Genomic DNA, 21,881 nt, shown 5'->3' with positions numbered 1-21,881 from the left:
CAACATCAAAAGGTCTTTGAATTGCCTCCATCACCAAGAAAGATAAATGTGGTGTTGTCGTGTCAGCTAGTAAAAATGTAAAACCATGTGTCAATTCTGCCAGCCGGGGAGACGCTTTGTAAAAAATTTGTTTACTCTTCGTCCTGAATAGCCTGATCAAACTTTTATTAGCATGCTGGATGGTAGACTTACACTGCATCAGCAAAATGTTCCTTCAGCTTACTACTACTTTCCAAGTTTTACAACCGAGATAGAGCTTCTCCCATGGCCCAGTCAATTTACACTTTTATTCAGGCAGCATTTCTTATTTAAAAAGCTAAATGTATGTTTCCTGTCATGGGAATTCTTAAAAAATCAATAAGTCAGGGTGATTCAGGGTAAACGTGTGTGTGCTGCCAAGCAGATTTAACATCTTTTTGTCTTTTTTTAAGAAGAGAAAAAAATCCACTGCTGTTGTGATCAATACACTCAAAGTCAATCAAATACAAAACTTTTTTCTGCATTGAGATTTTAATTCTTAATTTTGCAGGCATTTCATAGATATACAAAGCAATCAACAATCCAGTTAGTTTACAGAACTTTGAGTAGCTGTAGTCACTGATTGTGTTTTTTTCCAGGCCTTATAAATACCCTGTCGCATTTCTGTTGTAGTTTTACATGATTTATAACTCAAAAACAAACAAACAAGCAAAAGAAAGAAAACTATTTTGACACATTGGTCTTACAAAACACCAGTGTGTCTAAGATACTTTGTTTAAGCTGCTGGCTCTCTAAGGCTTCCTGCTCTACAAACCCCCTGTGGAGGCCTGGCAGGGGCCAGTAAGGGCAGGCCTTGGTGTTTGAGGCCCGCCTTTCCACATGTCATGTACCAGTTGGAAGATTCTTATACAAAAGCCTCATCATTTCAGTGAGTCCTGCAAAGATCTTGTGCTATTAAATTCCCGCAACATACAATTATGTAAGGCTTTAGTCGGAACATCCAACAATACCTTATTTTTCATGAAATACAGGACAGCACCATATCCCCTCTCTAAATGTGATCTTCAGAGTTGCTTCAGGACCTATTTCCATGTAAACGAAAACAAGGCAGTGACCAACTCAACAGGATGACAAAGATATATTTGGGGAATTATTTTTTTTCATAAAAGGTAACAATTTTAAGATAAAAAAAATGTCCTGGATTTAAAAGAGTTGCACAGCAAAGATTGGGTGCTATCTGAAAGCACAGAGACACCTGCTGTTTTTAAATTCTGTCCCGGTTTTGGGATCTGGTTAGTTGTAGTGTTAGTTGTTAAATTGTGTCTTAACTTACTTATGTATCTAAAGATTATCTTCCTAAATGTATCTGTAGGGTGATGTAAGTGCAGATGGTGTTTGTTTGACAGTCAATCAGCCAGTCAGCTGACTAAGGAAGAAAGTTCAACATGCATAGTCATGGCAACAAAAGTAAAGGGAAACACTGGATTTATAGATGTGTCAAAATTCAGGAGAAGCATGAGAGGTGGAGGACCCAAATGTGGAGTTAACAAAAGATTTATTTTAACTAAACTCAAAGTCCAAAACAAGGTCGAAAATTACAAAAACCAAATATCCAAAACCAAAAAAAAACTCCTGAAAACTCACAAGAGACCAAGTAGTATGAGGAGACGTGACAGCAGACAACAAACAATGAACTGACCAAGAAACCAGAGAGCACAGAGACTGTAAAGGCTCTGGGGACAGCACTTTGCCACTTCTCACACAACCTGCATGTCATCATGTAACTCACCTGAGCAGCGGTATGAATTGATTTTAAACGAGCTTAAGGTTGAAGTAACCGATGTTTTACCTATACGCTCTTATTAGTCAAAAGAGTTTGTTACTTTTTTAATTTTCTGCATGTGCATATGAATTTTCAGTCTTTCAGCTGATATGTAAAGATCTAACGCAGTAAATCCTGTTTGTACTCACACCAGCCTTGTAAATCTATGTCTTTACGTTAGAAAAAAATCCTGCCCTATGAGAAAATCTCGCTCACTCGCTGCTTGTGTCAACAACATCCTCACATCTATGAGCATGAAAAGTGTGCTGGCAGTTTTTCTGCCTCGTTAAGACAAACTGTCACCCAGAATGACGCTAATTAAGGTGTCAAAGATGACAGTTTTGCCTCATGTAGGCAGGTGTACACAGTGACAAAAGAGGATTATATGAACTCTCTGTGCTCACAGCGTTTATCTGGGCTTCCTTTTAAATACTGTGTGAACACAGGATTGTTTAACATCCATATTTAAAGCTTTATGTAAACATTTCATATTGTTTAAGGTTTTTTTTATATATCAATAAGGTTACTTCTGTGTGTACAGCCCTTCTGAATAAAGACATGAAATTTTAGGGGAAGATGAAATACTTATAAACATAAAATAATAGATCAAAAACAGATAAAAGAGGGGATGTGTGCTCAAATGAAATATGGAATCAGCTAATCTCACTCACTTTAAATAAAGGTGGGTCCTTCATATGACATTAATTTTATTCTATGTCCAACAAATGTACACATTATTTCCACCTCTGTGTTAACAACAAAGTGTCCTGCCTCTGAAAATTCAAAAGCTCTCCATCCACCATCCAACTTTCCTGTCATCTGAGTTAACTAAGAGCCAGCTGGAGAACACTTGATCATTGCAGGAAAACTGTCCCATCAAAACCACTGAGGACATATGAAGATGTTTGTCTTTGCTAATGTTTACACTGAGTGCAGTCCCGGGAACAATTTATTCATTACACCTCTCAAAACAACTGATGTGAGCAGAATGTAGCTGTTAATGGCCTAAAAATGGCACTTTTGTACTCACAGTGCATTCATTTGGCTGCAAAATACACTTGAGCTCCATGAACGGGTTTCCAGGCTTGTCCTCACTGAGCTGTTTCAAGTTGCAGAGGTCTTTTAATGGCATGGAGCTGGAGACAAGCTGTTCCTTTTAATTTGTTCATCACTTTCTTTAGTATAGACACAAAAAGAAATCAGTATCTGAAGCCAGGATCTTGTGCCTGGTTCTGAATTCCTTTAGTTATATTTTAAAGGCGAACAGCTCCCTCTTTCACTGAGAGTACTTTGCACAATGATTCAGGCATGCAACACAGGTGTCAGGTGCAGCTTGAATCCATTTAGTCCTTCATTTAATAATCAGGCTTGTTTTGTGTACCCCCTGACAGCAGTACCACTTTATTATTTTAGAACTTATTGGTTAATCCATTATTAAATGAACACATCTGTCTGGTGCTTCTAAACCCACACTGTATTAAGAGGCGGCGGTATTAAAACTCAGGCTCAATCTGTCTTTAAAATGGATTAGCAGCGTCATTTTTAAATTGGCTGGATAGACTTTTTGTTGGTGCTTTCACTCTATAAAATGTTAGGTAAAGGTTAGATTTTTAAGTTGTATTTTTGCAGATGACTTGTACAAATATATCAAGTCACAGTTAAGGAAAAAGACCCAGCTGTTTAATAGGAAGAGATTCTTGCTCTTTAATTGCTATAATTCAGACACTGGCCCTACACTACATTTGTCACATGTTGTTAGACCAGTCTAATCTGGTAATGTTATTCTTACTTTTTTTTTTTTGGAAGCGTTTATGCGACTGTGTTTTTCATTATGATCTCTTTCATTGGTTGGAAAAAAGAACAACGACCTGATTTCATAGATTTCATTAAACTTGTATTTGTTGTCTGGACTACACAGTTATTGTGAAGAAAAAGGGGACTTTGAAGGGTTGTTTTTTAGATCTTTGCATGAGTAGTTTAATTGTGAAGTGATTTTTGCTTTCTCATTCAAAAACATAGTTAACCTCTTATCAACATCATTAAAAAAAACACTGAAAATGTGATGGCAATGTCATGTGTTCAGTTTTGCTTAAGTTGAAAAGATTAAACAGTTCCTTAAGTACTTGCACTGAGTATACTTCCAAATGTCTTATACATTTATTTATGACAGTTAATGCTGCAATGAAACTTTGTACTATAACTTAATTCAGACACAGGAAAACAAAAGGGAAAAACTATGGTTCAGCTGAATCAAATATCACTTTTTATCTTGAGCTATTTAAGTGTACATGAAAAGCACATGTTCTTACCTTGTTTCCTTGACTTAACTGGAGTTGGAAAACTAGTGCTTTTCAAACATTTTAACTACACCTATGTATTTCATTTTACACCCACGGGTTTAATCATTTATTTCACAGCACTGTGGATAACAGACTATTTGTTGGTTGATTGCTTTTTCTGAGATACTTTTAACAATGCATGTGTTGTGATTAGTCAGTGCGTGTGTGTTTGTCTGGTGAAGAAAATGGGACATAAAAAATACAAGCCTGGAGAACAATGTCCCAGAAAAATATGTGTTTTTACACCTTTCAATCCCACAAGTAACTAGACTATTTCTGCTCAGTGTTTCTCTGCTCTGGGTTTTCACTGCCTGCAGGGTGTGATTGTGGAATTTGTCTTTTGTGAAAAACCGACTTTCAGCAAGCTGCTTCTCACTGCTGTCAGTATTAATCGGCCACAGGGACTGAAAAAGAACGTCCTTGATGGTGGGTCAGAGGAATGTACAGCAAAGCATGCCAAGCACTGGAGGAAAGCTCTGGATTTAACACTGATGCAAAGGTTAAAAAATGAACTGTGTTAAAAAGGGTACTAAGCTATCACATCATGCATACTGTGTGTTGTTTGTAGCGACCTACATACTCCATGTTGACCTATTAGACTGTTTTACTGTTATGAAAGCTTTAAAATGGATAATATGAGGGATTAAACCACCATACCCCCTCCCCCTAAAACACAAAGCCTCACACACAGACACATTCACACTCACACACGCATCCATATGCATAATGAACTGATTTAAATAGCAACAGAATATGTGTGGAAGAATTATACGAGAGGACAGCCTCTCACCTCATTAGGCATAATTTCAGTAGATTAAAGGCTGGCAGTCTTGATGATTCTATAATGAAACTGTTAGAAAGATGTACTGCTCTACAGTACTGTAAGTAGCTTACTGGTCTGTAATATTCTGCTTAACACAACCATATTTTCTTTCTTTTTTAGGGCCAAGGGAAATTAACGGCATCAGTAGAAGGACGCTTGACCCAGACAGGGAGGCTCCAACAATAGACACAGAGAGCGAAATCCAAGTTGTCACAACTGCCTCGCCGATGAATGTCCCAAATCATCAGCCTGTCCTCAAGGGACTACTGCTTCACGAGCACCTACTTACAAGGGACTTCCAGGGCGACCAGCACTTTTTTAGGAGGGATGGCTCCGTGGCGGCATACTCCACCATGCCAGGCTCTGCACCTGCAGGAGTGACTCAGCTGGTGCCCCATGAGGAAGCTCCGGCCTTCTCAGACGTTGCCTCGACTGCCACTGCAGCTGCCACATCCCCACTGACCACATTTTCCCCCACAACGCCTAGGCCCATGTCTCTGCCTTACAAGAAGTCCTCTGTGGAGAAGTCCAGTGGTGAAGCAAAGGTAGTGCCAACAACAGACTCTCTTACCACTCAAGTGACACTACACAGCAGAGGCTCAGGTAATGACAACAACCAAGCAGCTTCTTTGTTGTCACAGAGAGGGAGGTCTGAAAGTTTGAGTGCGATTCCTGTGGAGCCAACTCTTGCTCCTTCTTCTGTGAGCATGGAGAAAGTGGAGTACAGGGAAACAGCACTGAAAGATAAAACCAGCGCTGATCACCTACTGTCTCACAAGATGCCAGGATCCAAAGAAGAATTAACCACCAGGACATCCACAACCATCATCACTACTACCACCATTACCACCATACAAACAGGTAAGGAATGCTCATGTTTACCTGATTCTGTAATGGAAAACTTTTAATACCTAATGAAAATTCAAAGTTAAGGGTACTATATCCATGCTCGTAGAAAGGAAAACACAGCATTAAGTCATCAGTCAATCTGCTGTTCATTTTGCATGCAGCACACCACCCTTCATCTCTTCACCAGGGATAACAGAGTTGCTCATGTGTCAAAAACAATCTGATTTTTCCCTGATGTGTCCTGCCTGTCCTTTCCAAGAGCCACAAAGGGCTAAAGGCCCAGATGAGCGGGGTGTCTGAGAGGAAATCTGCAGAAGTCGTTAGAGGGTTACAGGGGGCATGAAGACACAGGTGGGCTGTCAGAGAGATCAGTGGTCTGGGAAAAAGGGAATCACTTGTCTTTTTCACTGTCTCCCACAGAGCCATGCAGTCTGAATTTCACTGACCCCGAGGGTAACATCGAAATCCAGCAGCAGCTTGACTCTGGAGTGGAGTGTAACTACTTGGTTACTGTCTACCTGGGATATGGCATCGAGGTTCAGGTCAGTGCTAAAGTCTCACTCATTATGATGCTGTCACTCATCATGTTCCTATTATCATATTTAACTTTAAACAGAGTAAAAGCACTTTCTGTCACACTAACATTTATTTGTATTAACAGAGCCATCCAGCAGACAGAGCCTGTATTAATTCTGAGACAAAAACTAGAGACATACTTTGGTGGTGCTCAGTTGTACCAGTAAACATTTCCCCGGCCATCAGCCGTAGCTAATTTAAAAGCATTGATCTTAGTTTGTCTCATATTTGCCCTGATAGCACCCCCATGAACTGCAACTATGTCAACAGTACCCAGTATCATGGAGTTATGGTTTTTGACCAGGGCTAAATCTGAAGAAGTTTGGAGGAAGTTGAAAAAGAAATTCAACCTGACCTGTCTCCTAGAACAAAACATTAACTTGCAGAACTGTCTGGTTGTTAAACAAAGCTCTCAGAGTATCTGTTGTTTCTGTGTGGGCTGATGAAGATAGACAGGCAGCAAATTGCTGGGGGGAGTGGGTGGACGGGGGCTCAAGTGAAGGGTCTGTCTCAGGTTGAACGTTTGCTTCGTAAGTCTCTTTACTAAAGGTTATAAAAATTAACTGTCACTGAGTGTGTGTCCCTGGCATTTGCAATTCCTCAAACACCTCATTTACCACTGGAGACTTTAAAATGTGTGAGCTTTGTCTTGCTGCCTCTGGAGGGCTAAGATAAGTCTTGACAGAGTATATGCTTGAGAGTATTTTTTTTCTTTCCCCCAAGAGCTTCCTCTGGGCAACTAAAGTAAATCTCAAACCACTTATAAGCACAGGCACACATACCTGCATGCATACACAGATGCACACACATGCTTTCCTCCACATTTGATGTATCAGCTCTTAACTCCGTCTGCTTCTTCAGCAGTTGTAGCAGAACTTTCTTTGGAAAGAAAATGAAAAGTGCAAGACTGAGAGAAAACACACAGATATCTTATTTTCATATTTATACCAGGTCTCATAGGGAAACAGGAGGTAACCATGTGTTTCAGCACCAATATACAACCAGATGGGCCCATGGTATTTTCCCTCCTACAGCTTAAGAGAAGCGATCATATGGCAAACTAGGACAGCTGAGGATATAGGAGGCCATTGCCTCTGTTACTGGCAAGGCATAAACTGAAATGATACAGGGAGATAAAAAAGTCAACTCCACGTCATGCTTTTTCATTAGCGAAGTGTGAAGCTCCAGGGTGTGAAGCTCTGAAGGCTTTTAAGGTCCCAAGTTTTTTTTTTTTTTTTTTTTGAGGAATAAAGGCAATCAGGCAGCAGACTCATAGAGAAGCAGTGTATAGACAGTGTTGCACAGCCAGGATATTTTTAAAGCTTCACCATGTGACTGTTGTCCTCATTCACCTGAATTGAATCCCTAAAGTAAGCAAGAAAAGAAGGAAAAAACTTTTACCTGGATTTACCTATTTGAAAAGACTTACACAACACATGTATCCATCAGGGGTGTAAGAAATAACCAAGTATTGACCAATAATTGTTAGGAACATGTACACACAATATATACTTAAATAATTTTGGTTTTCTATCAGGAAGGGGTGAACAACATGCTGCCATATTCAGTCATCAGAAGTAAAAGTATATTTTAATGGAAGTAAATGGAGATTAGATCAAAACAAATTCATCTGGCAGCCTGGTACCCTAAGACCTGCCTGTAATATGTAATGTAAGTAAATCCTGGTTGGATATGTCCTGCCAGTTATCCACCAAGCAGAGCTAATATAACCTCAGGCTTCATTTTATTGATAGACTCTCAAGTTTGAACAGACCACTGCAGAAAAACTGCTGACTGTAGGTTGGAATGAACATTATCACAAACACCTTAGCTCCTATGTTAGCATTAGCCTCTAGCTCAGGCTGTATCACTCTCCCATTTAAATTTCTTCTGCTCTTCTGTCCTGTCCAAAATTAATCACAGACATTGTTTTCAGCAGAGGAAAACACAGATCTATCTCTTCTCTCTACTCAACTTCATTAGCTGGTGTAGTGTTGTCATAGAGACCTAGATGTGCCATAAATCAATCCAGTCCTGGTCAGCCTGACCTGGAAGCTTAAAAGCAGCAATTTAAAACAACCTGTAAACTGCAATATTAGCGCTGATAATTTCATTTTAAAGTGTGGATTATGATCAGGCATATATCTAGAAGGGAGACTTTTTTAAAGATCACTCTCAGTGTCTTCACAGCCTCTTCAAACTTTCACGCATATTTCACCACAAACAAACTTTATACACAAAAGTCACCACATAGTAGGAACTTCTCATTGAAGAGATACTGTGGAGAAATTTTCCAGACCAGCCAAAGTTGGCTCGTCAGTATTTCTTCATACCAGCAACAACTTCTGGGGGAGGCTTTTCTGCTGCCAGACTGATTGCTACCCAGTTACTCCTACAGCTGACACCTGACTGTGAGGACATGCTTATTTTTGTCAATAGGGGACAAGTATGTGGAAAAGTGGACACTGAGTCTGAAATATTTTTCTATTCAGGTTGCTTGCTGCAGCACATTTAGTAATTCAAGCCTCACCCTCTAGGACTATATGCCCGCAGGGATGTTTTTGCTTGGCATGTTGATATTCAGCATGTCAAGCAACTTTTGAGCCTCTATGTTTACTTTAAGTTTGTGGTGCTGCCAGTTATGCATCATGTTGCTGTGGAAAATGAGATTTATGGGAATAATGCTTTTTTGTTTGTTTGTTTGTTTGTTTGTTTGTTTGTTTGTTTGTTTATTGTTTTGGGTGGGTAGGCAGTATTCTATTAACAGGTAATTGATCGTTAACACTTTTAAAGATCAGTCACACAGAGCACTTTGAATTGGAGTCCCTAGCAAGTACACTTAGACTCTGAAAGTTGTCTCAAAGGAGCTTCAGTTATAGACCCGGTGCTAACGGTGATTCAATGAGCTGCTACGCTTCTCGTTGCTGAAGGCATCCTCTTACTAATGTTTTTGTCTTATATCCGCACACTCTCGGATGTCTTGGTCAGTCACCTTTATTACCTTCTATTGGCCATTTTGCCTTTGCTTTCCAGTGGAGAGTGACAGAAAACGTGGAAAGAAAATAAGGTTAGAGTGCAGAAAGGACCCCCTGCAGGATTTTTTGTGTGATATAGTACAAACCAGAACACTTTATTCTGCTCCTGTCAATCCACTCCAGGTTTGTTCCATGGTACACGGGACTGCTGCAAATGAAATTATCCTAAAGGTACATTGTTAAACAAGAGGAACATCTTTTGTCATTTTTGGATACACATGACATTGACTGCAATTCCCTCCAAAGAAAATGCAGTAATTTCAAGTAAATTCACTTGTCAAATGCAGCAATTAATTCAATTGAATAGGAATTAATCCAAAATATGTCCTGCTGTTATGTGTGTCCTAAATTTTACCATTATATTACATCTGCTTCTTACCAGGATATGAATCTGTGAAGGCAAGCATAGTGTGTAATGAGAAAAACGAGATCATATTAACAGTTATTCTGGCACTTTGATTACTTTTTTATTCACTAATGAGGTTATTTGTCCTGCCACTCAGCAAATTGGAGAGAGCAAAGACCTTCTTTTGTTGTTTTCTGATGTGGATACACACAGTTTATGGATTATATGCAAAAGGACACCTCACAAAAGGTTGGGACACTACAAAATATTCAAAATACAGTGTTTGATTTAAATATCAGTTAATCAACCACTTTGGACTTGGGCATATTACATTTACAGCTCCTGTCCTGTGTTTGGCTGAGCAAGCAAGGTCGGATAGACCTTCCAATACTCCCGATTTAGGAGGAATTCTCCTGCTCCACTCCCGACTTGTAATTTATCCCGATTACCCCCTATTTCTCAAGTATGAGTCTGACATCACAAATATTTTTTTTTTTTAAGTCAAAAGGAGCCGGCTACTTGTGTTTTACATTTAAACCACAAAAAGCAACCTAACCCTCTTCCTCAAGTTGGTTTGTTCCAAAGACACTGGCGGTGCAGGAGATCCTCTCTGGCTGCAGGTTACACAGAGATAGCTGAGATTTTTTTTGCTGAAAGTTTACTTTAAGCATCAGCATAACATTTAAAATAGTACTTAATTAAATTACCTATTACTGGAAAAAGTAATGCCATTATTTTGAATACTGTTATTCACAACATTGCTTATGTGTCCCAAAAAATACCTCACTAGGGTGCTGTTCTTCCTGGCATTTTTTTTAAATACATATATATATATATATATATATATATATATATATATATATATATATATATATATATATATATATATATATATATATATATATATATATATATATATATATATATATAACTTAATCACTTTTTATATCCCTGTCCCAACTTGCTTTTTTTTTTTTTTTTTTTTTTTTTTTTTTCAAAAAACAGCCGATGGAAACAAGTTTAAATTAGGTATACATATTATATAACATAATGCAGGTATGGGTTGTCATAGCACTTTTTCCGTTTCACATAATGGTTTTGCAAATAGCTTTCAATTATTTTCAACAAAAATTTAAAATGTTTCCCAACTCTTTTGGAGACAGATTTAGAGATTTCCATTGGATATTTGGGGGGACAGACATTTATGCCTCAGTATCAACCGCTGGGTTTTGATACCAGTGCCTAAGCTGGGTATTAACAGGGTGAAAATGCTTTTGCTTCACACTTCAGAGCAAGGGGAGCAGTAGGAGGGACATTATGGTTGAAGTGCATGTTCTTGTTTTGGCAGGCAGCCTCCGTTATGGACGGGTGTGATCATTATAGCAGACAGACTAGCAGTTTGCAAGGGCAAAGGAAGGAAATTAGGTGAAAGAAAAACGCTGAAGGACAGATGCTGTGACAGCATAATAAATATTTATGTTGTTGTAATGTACCTTTGGTTCAGTAAAACATAATATATAAAAGCACAGTAGCTGTCATTTCCAGCACTCTGAAACCCCTCTGATTTTTTTCCACCAGAATTCAAAACTATCCCAGAGATTGGTGGGGAATAAATAAGCAGGATCAGACCTTTTCTGTGTTTAGTCAATACTCCTCTCAGCTGTCTGGCAGCTTGCAGAGGAGGGAGGATGAAAAATGTATCAGGAGAATTTACTGGCCTCAGCCTGACTGTTCAACCCCTCCGCCACAGCTAACAGCATATAATGCATCGGCCCATCTGGTGATTCTGGACACATTACAATTCATCTGCACAATGATTGCACAAATATGAGGAGGCTGCTGTAACACAACTTTAAGCTTAGAAGGTAAACTAATGGTTTAATAAAAGCTGTATTTTAAAATGTTTTGCACTTGCATTTTAGACGATACAGAAATATTTATTATGAGAGGTTGGTTTAACCAGCAAGACAACAAACTATCAGTAGATTCAGAAAACACATATCTCTTTCTAGATTTCCTATCAGTTTAGGGTTGCTGTGAGTACCAGCTTTCAGTTCATGCTTTTTCAATGCATTTAAGTTCTGTATAAAACAAATATTAATCTTGTTGGTGTGTAGATATTAATTTGAGTATTTGTAGTTACACTCACTTTGGTTACTAATGTCTTTGTCTCTGAGTTATCTGTTTGTCCATACCATTTAGTCAAAGGGATAGAGCTCATTTTTGGTGTATGATGAAGTGGGAAACAAACAGGCTGTCTGATGGTGAAGTACAGCGTACACTTAAACCAAGATGAGTGCTTGGGCTAAAGTCTCCCAAAATGAGCTTCATTATGGGGCAGACAGAGGCGGTTCATTAAAGGGGCCAAGCTGTACAGCATCCATTGTGGCTGGTGCAATTACATATGACATGTCACTCCTTTGACCCCACCTCAAAAAATGAAACATCCCTTTAAAGCTTTTTCTGAGGCAAATGATGTCATGTATGAAGCCAAGGATGAGTTTGAACTCGGTGTGATCCTCAAATGACCATTGTGAAACCCATGTAGGCATGGCAATAATCTAACTCTATGCTGTGTATAGACAAAAGGCAAATGGAAATATTGTGAGAAATGAAGTGAATAGAAAGTCATTGACGCAATTAAATTTGCAGCAGGTGATGCACAATTTAGGTCAGTCAGAGTTCATTGTAAGACACTGTTTGGTAGAAGCAAATCAGTGTCTAGATTTCCCTGGATGTATGTATCAGGAATGAGGATCAACTCGTGATCATTTTGCTGTTATCTGAGGATAGTTAACTGCAATTTGAGAATCAAAAAGCTGTAGTGAGCTTGTGCTGCTCTGTGTGAGCTATTTACAGTAAAACTGAGACCCATCAGAGGGGGATGCACCATGCGCTGAAAGAGAGTACTTGTAGGTAAAAATTTCAGTCAGATTAATGCCCACAGAAGAATAAAATGAACAAACACAGTGAAGGAATCTATTTTACAGACCTATAAAGGCAAGTTTATCACGTAATACATCAAAACAATCCTGCTTTGAAAGCTGAGCATGTTACAATAGACATTTTTTAAAGATGTTTTTTCAAAATGTTAAGTTTACCCTTTCCTGTTACCCTCTGACACCAAATGTGAATTGCCATCCATCATTTGGAAAACAAAGCCAAAACAGCAGATGTTGACTTTATTCTGACCAGATAATGGGGTCACAGAACCACCTGCATACATTTTAACTTTGCCAGGTTATTTGCCATATCTTAAGCACATCTTATTTCCACCCTAATCATCTCCTCCTCTCCTCCACAGTCACTTTTACTTTAATCTTTTTTTAGCAAAGGACAGATGGAGGTTTTCCAGAAGTGGGCTGTTGCATTAAAGTGCTTAAAATCTTTTTTGGAGCTTTATTTTTTTATTATTATTATTTGATCAAGTAAATCCAGTGGGCTAGCTAGCTATCAGCTCCTTCCAGACCATCTGTCCCACTCTGATGTCCCTGTCTCCTCTGCTGGCTGATCTACCTGCCTGCGTCTCAAGGAGTTACCATCTGAGGCTCAGCACAGGTTGTCCTGACTCTGTTTCATGGTGGCCACATCTTTGCAGTCTTGCTAAAGAGACAGTACTGTGTGGGAAATGACTGAGAGAGGTTGATGCATTTCAGAGGGTTAGGAGCCCCAGACGCAGCCACTTTCTCCAACTGCCACAAAGGCTGATTGGAGGAGTGTTTCCACTTTCTGACAGGTTTAAAGCAGAATCATTCAATGAGACGGGAAGGCAGGATTTTCAGGTCAATACTGTATCTCTCATTTTTTCTCCACTCCCAATTCTTTTACCTTTTTTCCCTATTCCCACTTTCCTTTCATTTATCAGTTCCCCTGTTTGTTAAGCACACTTTCCCATCTCAATCAGCTTCTTCTGGTGGACCAAGAACATAAGATAGGAAATAATTACCGCAGCCTTTTTTCTGCTCTTCTACTTCAAACTATCACTGATGAATTTTTCTGATGTTGTTTTGATCTCTTATGCTGGATTTTAAAGTTAAGTATTAAAATATGTAATCAAGATTTTAATTAAACGTGGTCCTCAAAAGTCAAACCATAGTGATTAGGAGAAGTTTTAAAATAAAGTGTCCATCAAGTGCAGTAGAACACAAAACCTCCTCTGTTTGTTTCGTTAATTAAAGCTTATAAATATCAAACAAAAGCCTCCAGTCTCGGAGGGCAAAATTACAGCTTCCAAGTACTTCATCCTCAAATGAGCCAAGAGCGAGTATTGATTAAAACTATGTCAAACAAAGCCAAATACAAGTGAAGAACCACACATCTAATGAGCTCAAGGCTACACGCACTAATAAGTTCCACCTGAGGATAGGATAAAGTACTGAAATGCTCCTTTAAGGATTGAGATGTTACAGAGCATGCCAAGTGTTTATAGCTAACCCTGACTCGTGGGGTTAACAATCGGTATTTGATGCTGCCCTAGCAAGCACGCTACTCTGACTCCAATCAATAGTCATGTTAATAAGCAGCACCAATTCCTGACACAGACTCAGCTCAGTGCTGGCTCAATTGCTGTATTGATCCTTTGCGCTCCCATTTTAATTCCAGTATTTCTACAAAAAGGAGCACAATGCACTTGGCATTGACCCACGCTATGTGTGTATGTGTGTGTGTGTGTGTGTGTGTGTGTGTGTGTGTGTGTGTGTGTGTGTGAGTGTGTGTGTGTGTGTGTGTGTGTTTGTGTGTGTGTGTGTGTGTGTGTGTGTGTGTGTGTGTGTGTGTGTGTGTGTGTGTGTGTGTGTGTGTGTATGTGTGTGTGTGTAAGGGGGGGGTGTTAATTTGTTTTGTTGCTGTTCGCTGACCTCCAGCGCTCTCATCAGACGAAAGGCCTTCAGAAAGTGATGGGAGATTTCCACTTTTTCTCCACCCTCCTCTCACCCGAACGGCCACTCCTTAAAGCAAAATGACAGCTGTAATCCTTCCTCCCCTCTTTTGACATTTAAAAAAAAACTGTGTTTCAACAAAATGATACACAAGTTTGGCCATTCTCTGGCATCAGAGGTGACAAAACACATTGCAGAGGTGTCGCCCAACATCTGAGCGCCATAGAGTAATGGAGGCCAGGACAGGCTCTCTGCTTTTAATCAACTTTAGATGAGGTAGAGGGAAGCCTTCATCATGTTGTGCCTTGGGGGAATAAGGCAGGACATAAAGAAGGCCAGTGTGATCTTGATGAGCTTTTTAGGGTGTCAAGGCTTTGCTGAGATGTGTTTTCATGGGGCCCAGCCTTCTCGAGAGAAATGCTTTCAGGTGACACTAATTGCTCCTCCACCCAGTGAGCTGTCATAAAGGGAGAAGACTCTGTCTGACACAACGCTCTGTTCTCTCCAACTCTTTCAGCGTCAGTGATGAGGATGGGAGGGAAAAGATGCTCTCTAGAAAATGTGAAGCGTAATCAACAATGCATGGATTTAGATTTATGCAAAAATGCACACTGCAGCAGAGAAATGACGATGCCAATGCTGGAAACACACCACTGACAGAGATTCAAAGTGGTTTACCAGAATAGGAAAGATTTCATCTTAGAAGAAAAAATAAATAATTTCTTGAGATTTTCAATTCAAAAGTGTGAAAGTTTACTGCACTGTAGCTCACGTAAGAAAACTAAAACTAAAATGATCACCTTCCATAAAATATCTCAGCCAACCAATTAAGTTGCAGCTACAATATCTGAAACAGTTTGGTCCATATTGACATGATGGCATCACGCAGTTGCTGCAGATTTGTCGGCTGCACATCCATGATGAGAATCTCCCGTTCCACCACATCCCGAAGGTGCTCTATTGGATTGAGATCTGGGGACTGTGGAGGCCATTTGAGTACAGTGAACTCATTGTCATGTTCAAGAAACCAGTCTGAGATGATTCCAGCTTTATGACATGGCGTTTTTCTGCTGGAAGTAGCCATCAGAAGAAAGGTACACTGTGGTCACAAAGGGAAGCAATAATACTCAGGTAGGCTGTGCTGTTTAAAGTCCTGATTGGATCACGTGATCGGGGCTGATCACTTCATTTTTTAATGATCGGAGATTGGGTGAGGAGGAATCAGAAAAGCCTGGGGCCTTAGTTCTTGTTTTTAGTTAAAATGTGTATAATAGCACATCATCATTCATTTTAGAATAGAACTCTATTTGTCATTACAACAAGTACAACAAAATTGCAAACAACAAAATTTCAGCCTTATTGTCACACAGCGGTGTGAGGCAAGACTGCTATATGCAGCAGTGACATGCGCAGAAAAAAGCAGACCTACAAGCTCATAACGTGTCGCTCCTGGAACCCCTGTGAGCTCGTAGAGGCTAACGCTATGAGGCTACGACCAGCAGCAGTGTGTTGACTCAGAGAAAATGTCTAAAGTTTGGAAGTTTACGCTTGACGCTTAAAAGTCAAGCCAGTTCAACAGCCGGATGCAATGTATGCAAGGCGGAAGTTACAGAGCTTCATACAACACTAACAATTTATTTCGCCATCTGAGGAAATTACTATAAACAACAACACGGCGAGTACAAAGCAACAACCGAGGCAATTATTGCACTATTCTGCATCAAATTAGTTCTTGTTTACAAGGTAATCTTGTGGTGCACCACTGAGAAGCTTTATTTTTATTTTGTTGATCCAATGCAGCACTAAGTGGATAAAAAAAGCTATATCCATGTTGGATAGAGTGATACCTCCATTTAAATAAAATAAAAAAAACTCAAAGGACAACTTGTAGGAGGTTTTTTTTCCCCTTTTTTCTCAATGCATTGCTGAAAGATAGGATCGGGATTGGCAGATACTCAAAATCAAAAAATTAGAATCAGATCAGGAGAAAAAAAGCATGATCAGGACATCCCTAGCTTAAATGATGCTCAATTGGTACTAAGGGGCCCAAAGTGAGCCAAGAAAATATCCCCCACACCAAAACACTGCTAGCAGCAGCTTGAACCATTGATACAATGCAGGACGGATCCATGCTTTCATGTTGTTGATGCCAAATTCTGACCCTACCATGCCTCAAGGTTGGATGTGCATTCAGATGCTGTTCTGCATACCTCGGTTGTAACACCTGGTTATTTGAGTTACTGTTGCCTTTCTACGGGCCTGAACCAGTCTTGCCATTCTCCTTTGACCTCTTGCATCAATTAGGCATTTTTCACCCACAGAACTGCTGCTCACTGGATATTTTCTCTTTTTCAGACCATTCTCTGTAAACCCTAGAGCTGGTTGTGCATAAAAATCCCAGTAGATCAGCAGTTTCTGAAATACTCAGGCCAGCCCATCTGGCACCAACAACCATGCCACATTCGAAGTCACTTAAGTCAATTTTAAAATCACTGTATCTCCCTTTCTACCTGAGATGATTTGTTCATGAGAATGGGATGAACAATGAGGCCTGAGATATGTCATTCAGCTGATAATTTTGGTGACCTTGTCCTACATCTTTATCAGGTTTTTAGTTGAGTTTGAGGATGTTTCTAACTTCCAGATTTTTTTTTATTTTTCATAAAATTTTACAGTAAAACATGATAAACAACCTAAAAACATTGTCTTAATCTATGGATTCTCCTGGTGGAAAAGCATTAAAATAGATGCAATGAAGGTGGTCAACATAGTAGAGGCTTCCTTGAGCTCAGGAGCAAAATTAAGCTGTTTCAAATGTGACAGAAGTGACATCAAGTGTGAAAGTTTTGTTTTCAGCTGCTGGCTCGGCACATTCTCATTAACGCTCAGCTTGCTCATTGGTAGGGGTCCATTGTTTTAGACAGCGGGGCAAACAAGAAATAGACTTGGTTGTTTATACAGAGGTGAATGTTCAATTAAGATAACGTTTTATAATAATGAGGAGAGGAGGAATCCTTTTTGTATGACTATATCAGGAGATACACAAAAGCACCAACTGGATGTGTTATACTAAGATTATTTAAATGTGAGCCTCCGATACGGGGCCATGAGGTAGGTCCACTACCAATCTGCTCGACTGCACATGTAAGCCAGCAGGTTTTATCATAGTAATGATGACACTGCAGCTGGCGAGTCCAATGGCTGGTGATTTATTGCCCCCAGCAGCAGGGTCATTTAATTTCCATGTATAGTGGGATCATTTTGATTACATACTGCTCATTTCTGCATCAGCAATGGCTCCTGTGAGTCAGTGTAAATGTTCATCTCAGAGCACCACCAGATGTTTCCAATAGTAAATTATCAGTGAGAGTCTGCCTCTGTGGACAGTTAACTCATTCTGTGTGCTTACAGATAAATTAATAAATGAGTGAATAAGGATCACACACTGTGCGTTAAATGTCTCATTTGTCTATCAGGCTGTTTATTTCAAAGCACCAGGGATGATCATTCAGCCCAAATTGCACATTTATGGCAGACAGCATAGTAGAAATTGTTTTCTCACACATTTAATTTTTCTCTGATGCTAGACTAACTATTGGGTACCTGAAATGACTGTGTAGATTATTTATACCCATGCATAGCTGCTCTCTGTTTGGATGTGAAAATAAGGATCACAACCTTTGCTTACTCTTCACTCTCATTGTTTAACGCTGCATCTCACTGCAAGCTCTCTGTTCTGCAAAGGTCACGGCAAACACTACAAGATCAAGGCATTCAATCCTGCAAATATTGTTACCCTTGGAAACCTTCATTTAAGAGATTTTCACCCATCCTTTGTATTCTGTGAGCAGTTCCAGGCCTGTCGATTGCACTGTGGCCTTGGAGGATGGTCTGTTCATTATAGAGGTTTGATTGAAAAGAGTGGCTGGAGGAGAGAGATGACCCTCTCTCCTCAAGTCCCGTCATTTTGATTGGACTCAGGAAATATTCTCTTTTCAACAAAGTTTTTTTTGGGGGGGAAAGGGAAAGAATGACATCAGAGAGCATAAACCCACAAGAGATGTCAGATATTTCAAATATTTCTGGAAAACAAAGTACCGAGGCAATAAACTGGATCAAGAAAAAAAATGCACATATTTTGTCTTTGCAAAACATGATTCTGTGAATGGAACAGCACAATGTTTGGATGGCATCCTCTGATAATGTTGTGGTTGGTGCAGAAATGTGCTCAGTCAGCCAAATCCCCAGCCCAGCAAATGTGTGTGTTGAGGCACAGATTCCAACTACTGGCTACAATAGCATGCTCTCATTACAGCCCAGAGGCCTATGCATGTACACACACACACACACACACACACACACACACACACACACACACACACACACACACACACACACACACACACACACACACACACACACACACACACACACACACACACACACACACACACACACATTTAGTGTATGTGTGTGAAAGATAGAGAGAGACAGTGAGAATTCCCTGTGGGCATTTGGCTGCAGCACTGGAGAAGATAAGGTAGTGTGATGTCTCCTGACATGGCCAATGATTCATAATTGAGGCAGGACAGCTGTTGCTGGCTGCACTGACAGGTCCCTGGGTGGATGACAGATGATAGGGCCCTCTGGGGCCAAACTATCTATCAGTCCAAGTGTTCACTGTCCGCTATCTGCTCACCTGTCCTTCATGAGCCTCCCTGGTGTATGTAAACAGAGTGGTCACAGACCCACCATCTGTTTGACCTCGTCGTAATAATATTATAAGTTGCTGCAATGTCAGAGTGGGTATCTTACAATGGATGGATTTAACACCATTAAGTTCTGTACGCTGAAACACTTATTTGTAACGATAACCATACTTTCAAAAACCACCAGTGTGGTTTAAGTATATGCATAGAATGTCATGAAGGCATAATGAAAACTAAATAACCATTTCTAAGTTAAGACTCGGATTGTTTTCACCCTTTGCTTCAGATTTAAGAGTAAATGTTGTAATGATAGGAAAGACTTCCTCTTGTTACTGACTTGTTGTCAGATGGGAGCGCTTAATGTTTAACATGAGTCTGGTTCTGCTCAAGGTTTCTGCCTGTAAACTAGAGTATTTTCTTAACACTGAAACTTGCTAAATTTTGCAGAGTGCTGTACTCATGGTAGGTTAAGATAAGATAAGGCCCCTTATCTTGTCTCAACATTGGGTCTTTGTAAATACAGCATTAGCAGGGCTAGACCTCTTAATGTCTCAGAGGCATTAACAAGTTGTCCTGCTGCTGGCTGGCAGAGGTATTACAGAGGAGAGAGCATCACCGTGAGCTGTGAGAGAAGCTCTTTGAAAGAACAAAGACAGTGGGCTGTGTAAAATACTGAAGTTAAACATGTCACCACAACTGATTTCTCTCTTAGTTTTTTTCCCAGAGTGCACAGGAAATTGGACAGAGCAGGAAGCGGGGAAAGAGTGGGGAGTGAAAAAAGGAAAAAGGCTGCAAGTTGGATTTGAACCCAGACCACCAGCTTGAGGGCAACAGCCTCTTACATGGGGCAGAATTGTTGAGGAAGAAACTGAAAAACATCACAAGAAATTCTTTGAGAGTGAAGTTAAGCAATGGAGGACACTGCAGTTTCATATGAATCCTGAATACATCAGACCCAACTTTAAAAAACATAACTCCCAACATTGAAAGATGTTTATGTAAAACATCTTGCTCTCTGAAAACTGAAGGCAACATTATACAAGCTGTGCTGGATGAAATCAGATCTTCTGTCTCTGCGGCTGTTGAGAAATTCAAAAACTATCAAACTAAAACCTGCTGAAACGTAGAGCTACATTTGCACAGTCTCTCCATTTCAGTCTTTGTGCTTTGTTGTGAGTTGTGAAGCTATAAGATGAGTGTGTATATGAAATAACCTGATTTGCAAAACATCCAAGCCCTCCATATTAACTCAGAGACAAAAAAAAGCAGTTACAGAAAAAAACTGTGCCTAAGGCTCTGTCATTGCTGTTGCCCTTCAGAAACAGAGAAACAGAGATTCTTAAATCAAACAACATCCCTTTATTACTCACCATGGGGCTCTGTGTTAAAGGCTCCTGTAGGCCTGGGCAATATATATATATATATATATATATATATATATATATATATATATATATATATATATATATATATATATATATATATATATATATATATATTGAATCGCTGATTTTTTACTAGGCAGTTTGGAGGATATTAGATCCCAAGCTTGCCCAATCAAAGGCACAGCTCAGCTTACATTGACAGGTGCCCTATGACTGATTCAAGCCCCTGCCACCTCCAATATGACCATGATAACCAATTTGCTTCAAAAATCAATTTCAGAAACATGATGACATCGGGGGAGACATTGATTATGTGGTCATACCTTGCGACAAAAAAACAAAGGGACAGAATCTATACCAATGACAGATTTTGATAATTTATTTCATAATACCTTTTTATTTATTTCCCATTAAAAAGAGAGTTTATATATCAATTTGTTTATGTTCTCCCAGAAAACTTAAAAGCATTGAGATTAATGTTTTGAATTAAGCTTTTATTTATTTGGAGATTGTTGTGTTAATATCTTCTTTTAAGACTTGAAAGCTTTTGCCTGGTCAGACTTGTAGTTTAATTTAAAACAGATGTACCTATCTTATGTATCTGAAGTAGTTGTATAATGTTCTTCAGTACATCTGTCACATTCAACTTCTGACAAAAAAAATAAACCAAGCCTGAAATTACCTACACAACTAATTTATGGGTTCAAGCTTGACAAAATAGTTATTTGATTTATAGCATGTTAATAGCAATATCAACTGATATGAAGAATATTATCTTGAAAGGATTCTTTCTCATACCCCACAACCCTGAACTCCTGCAACAACTAAACTATTTAAGCAACAGAGAGGAAAGATATTCATTTCAAATATGGAAGTAGTTTTAAGTTATGTACAAATTTTAAGACTACCCTCTGTTGAAACTCTGTTTGCTCTTTGTGTTTACACTTTGTCTGATATCTCTACAGAAAGGTATTGTCTCTAACTCTAGTCACGATAACAATCAAATCAATCAAAGTGTCTGACCTCATGGATCATTCAGGAGGAAGTCACCTCTAAGCTCCGTCTCAGAGCATCCATTAGCCTCTCTGCGCTCATTGTCAACTCTCCTTCGACTGAGTGACAGTTAGTCAACCTGACCAAA

General features: G+C 39.4%; 1 protein-coding gene across 2 annotated transcripts in view; it reads left to right on the top strand.

Annotated features, from left to right (window-relative positions):
- Positions 1 to 21,881, top strand: part of sez6a (seizure related 6 homolog a) — a 120,098-nt gene that overhangs the window by 57,775 nt on the left and 40,442 nt on the right. For both annotated transcript variants that reach the window (XM_074672691.1, XM_074672690.1), the window contains exons 2-3: positions 5,084 to 5,824; positions 6,233 to 6,354. In XM_074672691.1, the coding sequence (XP_074528792.1) occupies positions 5,084 to 5,824; positions 6,233 to 6,354 (863 nt within the window). The remainder of the gene's footprint in view (positions 1 to 5,083; positions 5,825 to 6,232; positions 6,355 to 21,881) is intronic.

The sequence above is a fragment of the Halichoeres trimaculatus genome, unplaced genomic scaffold (genome assembly GCF_033239565.1).
Source record: "Halichoeres trimaculatus isolate MK-OKI-2021-1 unplaced genomic scaffold, fHalTri1.1 fHalTri1_scaffold_6, whole genome shotgun sequence".
NCBI lineage: Eukaryota > Metazoa > Chordata > Actinopteri > Labriformes > Labridae > Halichoeres > Halichoeres trimaculatus.
Note: the sequence above shows the minus strand (reverse complement) of the source record. Positions and strands in the feature narration are given on the sequence as shown.